Source organism: Aptenodytes patagonicus, chromosome 1, assembly GCF_965638725.1.
Source record: "Aptenodytes patagonicus chromosome 1, bAptPat1.pri.cur, whole genome shotgun sequence".
NCBI classification, from domain to species: Eukaryota; Metazoa; Chordata; class Aves; order Sphenisciformes; family Spheniscidae; genus Aptenodytes; species Aptenodytes patagonicus.
In genome coordinates this window covers 225,470,175-225,483,539 of record NC_134949.1, presented here as the reverse complement: position 1 = coordinate 225,483,539, position 13,365 = coordinate 225,470,175, and the positions used below count along the sequence as shown (strand labels likewise).

The 13,365-nt window shown below is 55.0% G+C and overlaps 1 protein-coding gene across 1 annotated transcript in view; it reads right to left on the bottom strand.

Moving 5' to 3' along the window:
* MAP6 (microtubule associated protein 6) overlaps positions 1–6,358 on the bottom strand; it is a 47,198-nt gene extending 40,840 nt beyond the window's left edge. The window contains exon 1 of the mRNA XM_076328492.1: positions 5,599–6,358. Coding sequence (XP_076184607.1) covers positions 5,599–6,323 — 725 coding nt within the window. The 5' untranslated portion in view covers positions 6,324–6,358. The remainder of the gene's footprint in view (positions 1–5,598) is intronic.
* Positions 6,359–13,365: the final 7,007 nt, after the last annotated feature.

Sequence of the window (13,365 nt, the reverse complement as noted above, 5' to 3'; positions counted from 1 at the left end):
TTTAAAAGACGTGTAGATGCGGCACTTAGGGACATGGTTTAGTGAGCCTGGTGGTGTTGGGTTGACGGTTGGACTCGATGATCTTAGAGGTCTTTTCCAACCTTAATGATTCTATGGTTGCAGGGAATATGTTGGCAAATACTCCAACTTGGCGATACTACCAAGTATCTCCAACTTGGAGATGCTACCAGCCTTTCTCAGCTGGTGGACTATATCCAGAGGAGATCAAGACGCAGAGTGTGGCAGGATAGCTGCCTGTCTGCAACGCCCACCTCCATCCTCTTCATGTCTTAGTAAATACAAGGACCGGTCCTTGTGGTATCACCAGATGTCGTGTCTCCTCCTGCTGCTAAAGGTACGTATCGAGTAACTGCTGAGCCAGAGCTCAGCCTTAGCCAAAGCTGCCAAACATCTCTTTGAACAGCCTCTTCTGGATGGAAGAAAACATCCCGTCCCTTCCCTTCCAGCTGAGAGCAAAATTGGATCCATTTGCCTATATGGGTTACTTCAATGGCGCTCTCACCCAAATCGGGAGTTCGTAGCTGAAATGACACTGGGAAATGAAATCTGCCCAGGAATGTTCTCTGGCACTGAGGTCTGGGACAGCCCACACTCATACTGTTAGACCCCTTTAACCCCCAAAACAAGGTGGTTGCACCCAAGCTGCTCGTTGGGATCAGTTCTTGGCTCGTGCCCACTCCCAAACGAGCCTGGGGAGAGTGCTAGGGTCTGTTTCAACAACTGAAGAGTGTAGATGATCATGCCCCCATGTCCTGGGACTGTTTAATTTACTAGTGCAGACCCAGCCTATGGATCCGATCAGAAATTTCAGAAGGCAATGGAAAATTTCCCACCAAGTTTGGCACACCTGACAGCACAAGCAGCGTTACTGAGTGTCTCACCAAGACGGGACATGTCCTCCACCGGAGATTTTCAAGAATAGGTTAGGTAAAATCAACCTAGTGTGGTCTAGATGTATCATCCCCTTCCCCAGAAACGCGATGTGGACCAGATGACCTCGGGAGGTCCTTCCAGCCCTACGTTTCCACAACTATAACGACGGCGTACGAATCCCCCGCCCTCACGTGGCTTGCTCCAGCCCTCCTGCGCAGACATCCCTCCCTAAATTAGCTCCTCTCTATCTCAGAAAAATACACAGCAAGTCTCCAGCACTGACTCATTCATCTCCGTAGCTACTACAAATTCTCATTTGCTCCACATCTTTAGTACCTCCAGGGCTTGAGATGAATGACAATAACATTAGCAACAGGCAATTCATTAATACTAGAGGCAGTCCAAAATTTTCCATTGAAGCCTTTCTTGTTTCCTTTCCGCCGGTAGGGAAGGAAATTGGTGGGGGAAAAAAAAAATAATTGCTTTGATTAAAAAAAAAAAAAAAAAATCACCTCTTTTTGGTGAAGAACTTGAAACCTAGGTTTCACAATATTACTTCTCTGGGGAAAATTCATCACCTTACTACTCATTTCGACAGTCTGCAAAGGGGGTGAAATTTCCCCTTTCCCTTTTGTATCTTTTTTTCTTCAGGGAAAAAAGGTAACAAAAGGAGAAGAATGCAAGACAAAGAAGAAGGAGGAAAAAAAAAAAAACCCACCCAGGAAACACCTAATTCTAACATTTTTCCGTCGTTTTCAAACAAAAATGGAAAACATCCATTCTTCCTTGCATTTTTGCCAAATGTGCTTCTAATCGTTCCACTTCCACCAGCAAATGCCACTGTCTGCACATTTTGTCACCTATTCTCTCTGGTCCCAGACCCCCAGGGTCAACCCCAGCCCCCCCCATCCTTCGGTGCAGCAGGGAGAAGAGCTCTGCCCATCCCTTCCAGCAGTTCAGGGGGCAAAATCCCCTCCCAAGCACTCGAATACCGGGGTCACCAGGGCCACCTCTGTGCCCAATACAGATAAAGCCCTCAGTGATGCCACCAGATCCTCCTACGGGACATCAGAGAATTGAACAAAAAAAAAACCAAACAAAAGGCTCCATCCAGCAGCAACAGCTTTCCAAGGAGCTGAAAAGCCCCCCAGGCTGGGTCCTGACCCCTATCTACAAGTCAGGTGAGCCACATAAACCTAGTATTCCTACCCGCTGAAGGATGCCCTGGTCCTTACTTGGTCCCTCAGGGTCCACAGGCCACCACGAGAAGAAGGACTGCAGAGAAGAAGGGGGTGAAGGGAGATGCAACCTGCCCCTGCAGCGCTGCTTGGGCAGCACGTGCTTTGGGGAGGGAAACTGAGGCAAGAAACACCTCGGTGCTAGAACCTGTGTCACACCCGGTCACAGCGGTGGCTTCCAGCACACCTCGACCCCAGAAGAACAGCAGCAAACAGGAGAACGATGTCCCGGAGCTGCACTCTGACCCCAACCCCAGGCCCGATGCACTATGTAGGGCCTCAGGCAGGTCACGCAGCACCTCTGCCTCAGTTTCCCCACAGCCAAAGAGGAATAATCGCAGGGCACTAATTGGCAAGCAGATGCCGTCACGCACGACTGGATCACCTTCAAACCTACTTGCTATTGATGGCTTCAAACCAGGTCTTGCCATGGAAGTCACTTAACTTTTGGAAACCATTAGGAATGAGCATGTGCCCCCGCTGTTTCCCTCGGGACTTTATTTCGGCATAAGTACATAAATAAATCCTATATAAAAATGAATATTTAATAAATACATAAAAATATAAATACTATGAATAATAGAAATAAATAATACAAATAATATAAATAAATCCCAGTTATTCTGCAGGATCTCTGGGCACAGGCAGCCTCTTGCAGACACGCACAGCCCTGCCACTGCTGCGCCGGCCTCGCTGAAGGCTTCCGAGCTCAAACGCTAATGCAAACAAATCATCCATCCCTCGGGCCGGGAGTAGCCTCCATCCTCCATGGCCATCACCGCCAGGCATCGCCTCTGCTCCGTAGGTCCGGGCAGACCGGGGAGGAGGTCACAGGCACACGGTCTCTGCAATATTAATTTGTCTTGGTATAAAGAGGTTAGAAAAGGGAATTCCTCCCTTTAGCATGGACTTCCCCGACGACCTTGGGCTAGCTGCTTACTCTACCCCATGTTCCCTCACCTGTAAGTAACGCTCAGGGCGACAGAGCGAATTTAAAAACCATTACCAGTCAGCTCTTTGGTTTCACCGAGGAATCGTTTCCCAGCCTTGGAGCATCACATTACGCTGATTTGCGGCGGTGGCGGAGGACTGTAAGAAAATCTCCCCCCTGCTCTCTGCTGCTGGGGAGCCTTCACCCACGCACAAGCGCAGCAAAGGCCATGGAGGACAAGCCCCACGCGAGCCATCCTTGCTCCTGGCTGGCAAAAGGTCACTAGGCGACAATTTTGGCTGCTGTGGAGCAGCAAAATAAATTTGGCCCCAAAGGTTGCCCGTATAGGCTGTGGAGTCTCCATCCTTGGAGATGTTCGAAACCCACCCAGCAGGGACTCCTGAGAGCAGCAAGGTTCTTGATAGTAATAGGGATTTGGAGAATTTGGCTTTTAAAAAGAACCCAAACAAGAAACAACACTTAAAAGATGCCTAATTTGAACAGAAAATGAGAACAATTAGCCACAACATCACTTATGCATTAATGAAGAGGCGCTTATGTTCCAGGGCTGAGTGTCGGAGCAAACACTTCTCTTGCAGTATGCTGCAAGGAAGAAAAACGTGGAAGTGGGAGACCAGATGAGGACCCTGGGGGAAGGAGAAGCCCTAAGGATGTCCTGAAAGATGAGGAGCAACACAGGGAGGGCTGAAGCCTCTTGGGTTCAACATCTGAGCTGATCCAACCCCTTTGCTTGGGGAGGAAACCCAGCACAGCCCCAACGGCGGCCGTATGAATTTGCTGGAGCAGACAGGAGGGATGGTACGTGGAGGGATGGGAGGGTGAGCAATCTGCATTTAAATAAGCAAGTAAATAAGCCTAATTATCCTTTGCACCAGTGGGAGAGCGCAACACAACAGCTCTCCAGCTCCTAGGACAGCTTTCTGCTTTAGTCCTGCCATCACTGACGTGAGCCCAGACCTTGGAAGACCAGACAAAAAGCTGAGTCAAAAACCACGGCTGTCCGAAGCAGATTAAAGGACTGTGTCACTCTGGAAAACCCTTTCCCCGCACCCTCCAAAAATCCCTGGCCAGTTTCTCACGTCTCAGCCAACCACCACCGTCACGCCCGGATGCACCTGAGCCCACAGCATCCCCCGCACCCCCAGCAAGAGCCAGAGCCGACGCCGAACTACAGCAAAAAATCAAAACCTCGCTGCTCGAACCGTTTCCCACCCGGGGGCACGGGAAAGAAGACGATTGCCAGCTCTGCCGTGCCACACAGTCACCGGTGGGACAGGGGAGTCAAACCCCAGCTTCATTTTGGATCTGCGTGAATTTACTACCTGTTTGACGGCAGGGTGTCACCTCTAAATCTCCCTAGGGAAGCAAATCAATCATTCTTGTAGCGGCGTGAACACCTCGGCATTCACATGTACGGGGAGAAGCAAAAAGGCTGCGATTACACTTTTGTCACAACAAACCCCACCAGTTTTGCTCTCTGCCACCTCCACCCCGGCCTCGGCGGGCTCTGCCAAAGAAAGCTCTGGAAAACACAGTCGCAGCAAACCCTCCTTGCAAATGTACGTGCAGGGCAGCCACCCCGTCGCTTTTATTTTGCATTCCCAACACATCCAACCCTTTCACCCAGAGAGAAATAACAGCAGCATCTCGCGGCAAGGAGTTTCGCGCTCCGAATCCCAAACGGGGTCTCTTCCTGGGGTGAAATAAGGGCACCCCTTTCTAGCCCGGGGTGGAGGGATGACGGGGGACACACACACAGAGGGATGTGCCACCCCCCGCCGCGCTGCGTTAAACATGGCAGCATCCGAAGGCTGCCCCACCCAAGCGGCCTAGGACGCACGTCACCCGCATCCCGCCGCGTCCCCGGGACGCTTTGTCTCGGGGATGCTGCCGGCCTGGGATGCTGCGTGGGACCCTCCCGCGCGTGGGGTACCCCACTGGCGCGTGGGACCCCCGGGATGCGGTCGGGATGCTGGTCCTTCGGGTTCCTTGCACCGCGGGCGGGTTTCTGGGCTGCCAGGGATGCGCTTGGAAAGGACCGGCAGCGGCTTGCGCATCCCAGGAAAGCGACCCAAACCTCCCCCTGCCGAAAGCCAAGGCGGTGGGTGTCTCTGAATTTTGGGATGCGAGGCGGGGTGGGGGGGTGGGGGGAGCATCCGAACCTCCTCCAAACCCACTCGGCAGAAAGGACCCGTGGATTCACCACCTGCACAGCACCTACCCACGCCCCATCAACGACACCCAGCCAGCTGGGGAATTTTAAGGACACCACCACCACCACCCCCCCCCCGCCCTCCCGAGGAGGAGACCGACAAACACCCCCCCACCCCCCCTCCCCCGAAATGTTTCAAAGCCGCATTCACCCGACTCCCAGGGTGGGATGTCCCTCCCGGGGGTGGGCAAGAGGGGACCGGAGGAGGGCTGGCGGGGAGCCGGCGGGTTGGGGGTCGGGATGGGGTGGGTGTCTCTGTGTGTGTGTGTGTAGGGGGGGGGTGGGGGGGTGTCTTATCTTACCTGTAGGACGAGCTGACCCCCGCCGCCACCTCCTCCTTGATCTGCCTGTTGAGAGCATCGGCGGCCGCCCTGCCCCTGCCCGCGTCCGGCGGCTGCCCGCCCGCCTCCTCCGCCTTCTTCCGACCCTTCTCTCTCCCGTCCCCGGCTCGCACCGCTTTGGGATGCTCATCCTCCGCCTCGGGGTCTTCCTCCTTCTTCTCGGGACCGGGGAGCACCTTCCGTCGCTTCTCCTGAGCCGGTTTCTCCGGGGAACCGCGGTCCGGGGCGAGGACGGGGGAAGGTCCCGGTTTGGGGATCCAGGGATGGTCGCCCCGCTTGGGGATGGGCCAGGCGCGGAAATCCTTCTGGTACTGCGTCTCCTTCTCGAAGGGTGTATCCGAGGGCTGGTACTCGCTCTTGGGCTTGCAGCTCGGCTCCGGTCGCTGCACCTTCCAGGGCTTGTAGTCGTGTCGCATCACCGAATCGGCCGGGGGAGAGGCGTGCGGGGCCGGGCCGGGTCGGGTCGGACCGGGAGCCGGCTCCCCTCCCGCACCGCCCCCCGCCGCCTCGCCGCCGGGCTGGGTGTCGATGGGGGCGGCGGGGCGCGGGGGAGGCGCGGGGGCGGCGGGGTGCTCGGTGGCCTCCGAGTACTTGGTGAAGACGAGGGGGACGGCGATGTCCGCCTTGTCCAGCTGGTTCCAGAACCGAGCGATGCAGCAAGCGCGGGTGATGCAGGGCCACGCCATGGCGGCCCCGCGCAAGGAGCGCGCCCGCTCCGCGCCGCGCCGCGCCGCCGCCCGCAGGGAGGGCGGGGGGGCGGGGCTTCGCCGGGGTGGGGCGGGGCTTGCCTGGGAAGGGGCGGGGGCGCGTACGGGGGGGGGGGGCGCGCAGCGGCGCGCGCACGTGCGCGGGCACGCAGGCAGAGAGGCCCGCCGAGGGGCGGGCACGCGCGGCGGCGGGGCCGCCGCGCGCCGGCCGGCGTGAGCGCGCGCGCCCGCGCACCTACGCGGGCGCGCGCGCGCAGCCGGCCAGGGCTGCGCGCCCGCGCACCTGCACAAGCGCGCGCCTACACGGGCACAGACAGACCTGCCCACGCGAAGGCGCGCGCAGCAGGCACACGCGCCCGCACACGCGCGCCCGCGCGCGCCCACGCCCCCGCGCGCGCACTCACCCCCGCCCGCCCGTGCGCGCACACGAACGCGAACGCACGTGCGAGACGCAGCCGCGCGCAGACACCGGCACAACACGTATGTGCGCGTGCACACGCGTGTGCACGCCCCAGAGACGCGTGCGCGCGCGTTCGCACGCAGACGGACGCACATACACAAACACACGGGCACAAGGTTACGCGGAGACGTGCAGGCGCCCACGTAAGTGCAGGTGCGGACGCACGCTCGCACACACACCTGCGCACGGAGATGCACACGTACGTACGTGCACCCAGGAGTGCTCACGCGTGCACACGCAAACGCACGCCCGTACGCTCACACCTGTACACGCGCGCACAGATGCCTGCCCACGGACAGTCGTACAAACGCGCATGCGTGCGCGCAGACACGGGCACGCACATATGCACGCACACGTGCGCGCAGATGCAGGCGTGCACGCACGTGAAGACACACAACTGCGCCTGGCTATCCACACGCGCGGATGCACGCACACAGCTGTGCTCACACTTGCACGCACGCATGCGCACGCTGCATGTGCACACGTGCATACACAGACACATGCGCATGCATGCGTGCATATGCACACATCTGCGTGCGCGCACACGTGCACATGCACACACATGATGTGCACATGCAAGCACACGCATGCTGCACACATGCTTATGAACATATGCACACATGCACGCACACGCACATACGCACGCACATACATGCTCCCACACATGTGCACACACATGCACAATCACATGCACATCTATAGGCACAAATGTGGGCAGACACATGCACGCAAATGTATGCACGCAAGTGCACACGCGTGCACACGTGTGTGCACATGCATGTACATGCACACACATGCACGCAGAACTGCATACCTGCACACGTGTGCATGGACATTCACCCGCACGCACATATTCATGCACAGATATGCGCGCACACGCGCACACACACACGCATGCTAATACGTTCACACATGCACACACGAACACACATGCACACACTCACGCACACGTGCACACACATTTGCACACACACATGCACTCACACGTGCAAACAGGAACACAGGCAGGCCCACGGACACACATTCGCATGTACACCAGCACACACACGCGTGCAACATACCCATGCATACGCAGAGACATACATGTGCGCACACAACCACATCCGTGTGCGGGCGCACACGCATGCACACACGGACCTGCACACAGACGTGCCCTCAGATACACAGACACCCCCAGACACATGCATACACATACTTGCGCATAGATGGACGCACGTATGCACGGATACTTGCACACACACGTGTACACGCATGCGCACACATACGTTCTTGCATGCACATTTGTGCCCACGTACATAACACGCATGCATGCAGGTGTTTGCGCGCGCACACACACCTGTGTGCACAGATACACGTGCGTATACCCAGACATACAGATGTGCAAGCGCATACGTGCACACAGACCTAGACACCCAGCCAGCCCCACCCATACACACGTGCCCACGCGTGCACGCACGCGCGCGCACACGGATCTTTAAGGAGCTGTCGCACCGCCAGGCTGCCGAACCGCTTTCCCCTCCCTGGGGGGGGGGGGGTTTATGGGTAAAGCCAAGCACACACGCGCGTCACAGCCGTGCGCGTGCACTAACTTTTATTAATTTATTTGGGCGGGGGGGGTTTGTCGTATTTCATTGCAGCTGCAGAACCAAACCAAACCAACCCAAACCAACCCAAACCCCCCCAAAACCCACTTCTGCGGTGAGGCTGGCCGACGGCTGCCTCCTAATGCTCGTTCCCAGGGTGGATTCACACCCCAAATCCCACCCCACCCTCCTTTCCAGCCTTGCCTCCACCTTCTCTCCGCCCCCCCGACCTCCATCCCTCCGTCCCTCCCTCTCTGCCTGCACTTTCTCTTTATTCTCTTTCTGTATTACTGAGCCCAATAAAGCCCATTTTCAGCCTAATTGCATCCACCTCCTGGTCTAACCCCGTGAAGAAGACCCCGGACTTGAAGCTATCGGGTCTTTAACCAGGACGGCTGCACTGCCGGCGTTTCCACCGGGAACATAACTCCGATAAACCCAGGGATGCCGGCGCCTCCGAAATCCGCGCACTCAAATGCTGAATTACACCAAGAAAAAAAAAACAATTCCCAGCAGGCAGCGACTGCAGCTGCTGGGAGCGCAGTGGAAAGCAGGATTACTCCTGCCGGGATTGTTTCTTTAATCCAACGCTTTGCAACCCCTTATTGAGCCTTGGACCCTGAGGGTTTGGGGTTCGGTGGGTTTGGTTTTGGTTTTTTTTTTTTTGCTTGTCTTTGCCTTGATCGGCAGATCATTCTTGACTGCAGGTAAATTGTGGAAGCCCATTTTACAGATGGGATTGGAGCCCTCGCTGATAAGGATGGCTGAGTGAAAGAGCTGCCTTCGGGGGGGAAAAAAATAAGTTACAACTAGAGGTGTCTACACACAGGCGTTGCTTTGTCCACAAGGATGATATGGTCCCTGCTATTACGTCCACTGCGATTTAAAGGGGTGATTATAAGTAAAGATTTAGGGAGCTCCTCAGTATCTCCCAGGTTGGGACCAAGCCGTAGTTTTCTGGGGCCTCAATGCGCCGTGTATTGCTTTGGTAAGTACGGTGGGTGCTCCTTTGCACCCGTGAGAGATGTGCTCATCTCTGTTTAGGCTGATTTTCACCCTTACAACCGGTATTATAAAGGCGCGTGGCTCTTAGAATCATAGAATCATTGAGGTTGGAAAAGACCTCTAAGATCATCGAGTCCAACCGTCGACCCAACACCACCATGTCCACTAAACCATGTCCCTAAGTGCCTCATCTACATGTCTTTTAAATACCTCCAGGGATGGGGACTCCACCACTTCCCTGGGCAGCCTGGTCCAATGTTTCACCACTCTTTCAGTACAGAAATTTCTCCTCGTGTCCAAAATTTTTCCTCCTGTCTTGCTGCACTGCGCTTTCCTTTTGCAGAAGATGAAACCATCGGCTCATCCAGGTCATGCAGCAAAGGTGGGAGGGTCGTCCTGAAACTCCTGCTGTCAGACCCCAGCCCTGTGTTTTCACGCACGCTGCTTTCTGCACAGGACGGCGGCAAACAGCTTTCTGCAGCCGATGGACTGTGGTAATAAAAAAATAAACAGACAAACGTGGGAACAGCAACGAGGAGAACTGGAAAAGCATCGCCCTACGATGGTGACCCAAGGTCTGCGAGGAAGACGTGCAACCAAAAGATTGCAACGGGATCAAGCTTGTCGGCTGTTGAACCTCAAGGATGTGCTTATTTTTAAAAAGTCTCTGTAATTTCATTTCTCTCAAAGCCGCCACAGTGATTTTTGGGGGTGTAAAACCCATCTCGGTCTGAGATCTGATGCCCACAGAGGCCCCGCACGTGCTCGGGTGTTTCCTGCAGAAAACATTCTGAATTGCATCCGCGTTGCCGTTTCGGGGTTTGCTCCACTAAAAGCGATTAGTGTAATTAATTGCCCTTAATATAACGGGGAGGTAATATGTTAGCGTGCTCTTGGTGGGTGCAAGCCCATACGAACGCGTTGCAACAGCTCCCATTTTGGAGCTAAGGGGTGTCCCAGCTCTGCACCCAGCAGCGCCTTCGCGCCGGGGTTTGCACAGCACCTTGCACCCATTCGGGGACTGGGGATTTGCACGTGCACGAAGTGGTTTTGAACCTTTCCCTGAGCTTCCCTCATCTGCAACGAGCCTGGGCTCGTCTCGCACGAAAATGCTCGGTCACGCGCTACCCATTTTTTTTTTTTTTTTGGGTAAGAAAAGACACGGGCAGAACTGCTCCGTGAGGTTTTGCAGCGTCAGGACACTCTTCGCTGCTCTGCAGATACCAGGCAGACCTGGATGGAGTTAGAAGCTGCAGAATGAAAAAAATTGCTTAGCGTCTCCTGCGGTGAAATACAGAGTCGTATATAAATCCCGAAGCATGGCCGCTCATTCACTCTCAGGAATCAGCTATGGAAATAATTTAATCGCTTACGTCAAGTAAAATCCATTAGCTCTAATCAGCCGAATTGATTTGCTGGCTGCAAACCTCTCTCGGAGAGGGTGGGAGTTAAATAAATAAAAAAAGCCCCTGCGTTTAAATTACAGCTGCTGTGGCAGAAAGCAGGAATAGCTTTCTCCTTCCCCAGCCTCTTCTGGGAAAAGGCCACGGCTGAGGGTGACGCCACACGGTGGGATGTTGGTCTTGGGGATGGCCAAGGACATGGGTGTCACTCAGCATTGGATGGTGCCAGTCTGGGGCTCCATCCTGCCCAAAAGCTTGCATGATTGTGCCCCTGTACTCGGCCCTGGTGAGGCCGCACCTCGAACACTGTGTTCAGTTTTGGGCCCCTCACTCCAAGAAGGACGTTGAGGTGCTGGAGCGTGTCCAGAGAAGGGCAACGAGGCTGGTGAGGGGTCTGGAGAACAAGTCTGCTGAGGAGCAGCTGAGGGAACTGGGGTTGTTTAGCCTGGAGAAGAGGAGGCTGAGGGGAGACCTCATCGCTCTCTACAACCACCTGAAAGGAGGTTGTAGCGAGGTGGGGTCGGTCTCTTCTCCCAAGGAACAAGCGATAGGACGAGAGGAAACGGCCTCAAGTTGTGCCAGGGGAGGTTTAGATTGGACGTGAGGAAAAATGTCTGTACTGAAAGAGTGGTTAAAGATTGGACCAGGCTGCCCAGGGAAGTGGTGGAGTCCCCATCCCTGGAGGTATTTAAAAGACGAGTATATGCGGCGCTGAGGGACATGGTTTAGTGGACATGGTGGTGTTGGGTCAACGGTTGGACTCGATGATCTTAGAGGTCTTTTCCAACCTTAATGATTCTATGATTCTATGATTCTATGATTCTATGATGCTGAGGGCACCGTGGTGGGGTGCGAACCAGAGCAAGCCGGATATTTTGCAGCACCCAAAATCAGCACTGACTTTGGGTGGACCCCAGGCAGTGGTTGCTGGTCCCATCCATGCTGGGGTCTGCTGGTGTGGAGGCAGGGAATAGCTCCAGGCATCCCCCGTGCAATGATAACAGGGATATTTTGGGAGCTGATTAATAGGGGACCTGGTGAATCTTCTCCTGGCATCCTCAGATGAAGCCAGGATGCCCTTCAGTCAAACTTAAGCTACTGGAGACCACCCTGGGGCAGGTTTGATAGTCTCCCCTGCGTTTTGTGATGGCGTGTACAGCATGGTCACCGGCTAGACAATGCCGGCGGATGCTGCCGCTGTAAGAGCTTGCCCAGATTTACGTTTTTTGCTGCTGGACCTGATGATGAAGAGGGATCGGCTTGTTTTCTCGGATCACCAGCTGACATCTCCATCATGTGCTGTCCGTACACGTTTCCCCTCCCCCTGCCCCGTACACACATCTCCACCAATTTTTTGTAGGAAATCATGTTACGGCATTCTAGGAACAGCGAGGCAAAGCTCAGTGCAAGACCTTATAGGAGGGGAAGGTGGTACCCCTATACGGTGGTAGCCATCTCAAAGGGAGGAACCTGGCTCCTGGCTAATCACCGACCTCCCTGCAAGTGTCAGAGGAAGGGGATGGTGGCTCATCCCATTGCTCGCAGGAGATCACCGATAAGAGCTGTAATGAAGTGAAAATGAAACAAAAAAAAAAAGTCTTGACAAGGTGGGGGGAGTATAAGCCCCGTGTCTCCCTAGGAGCCTTTCTCCTCCACTATAGAGGGACCCTGCACATCAGCTTCATGGGCTAAAGGTAGGTGAGACTCCAGCTCCAAAGCTAGACGTGGACCACACCTGGAGACCCCCCCGGTGAAGTGTGTTCAAGTCCCCGCTACCCCCGGTTAGATGTAGGAAAGCTCTATTCACCTACATTTATCTTCAACGGCACTGCTGCCTCTGTGTCCCTGCCACGGCAGGGTTGTCCCAGGCACTCACACAGCTTTGCAGGCGCCATCTCTGCGCCAGTGATGCTTGGCTGAATTGCTCCTGTCCCCAACATGTACCGCCAGGGAGAAGGGGACATGGCAACACTGCGGGTGGCAACTTAACGGGGGATTTTTAGTGGCTCCTCACATCTTAAATCATTTTATAATCACACACAACTGCTGGGAACGAGGAGCTGCCTGGGGTGTTCTTGTTTTCCTTGTCAACTTTGTTTATGATTCATACGTGTTGGGAGGGTGCTTCAGGGCTGTCGTGGTTTAATTTCAGTCGGCAACTAAGCACCACGCAGCCGCTCGCTCACTCCCCCCCACCCGGTGGGATGGGGGAGAGAATTGGAAGAGCACAAGTGAGAAAAACTTGTGGGTTGAGATAAAAACAGTTTAATAATTGAAATAAAATGATAATAATAATAATATGATAATAATAATAATACACAAAGCAAGTGATGCACAGTACAATTGCTCACCACCCGCCGACCGATGCCCAGCCAGTCCCCGAGCAGCGGCCCCCCCGGCCAGCTTTCCCCAGTTTATGTACTGAGCATGACGTCCCATGGTGTGGAATGTCCCTTTGGCCAGTTTGGCTGTGCCCCCTCCCAGCTTCTTGTGCACCTCCAGCCTGCTCAGTCGGTAGAGCATGGGAAGCTGAAAAGTCCTTGGCTAGTGTAAGCATTACCTGGCAACAA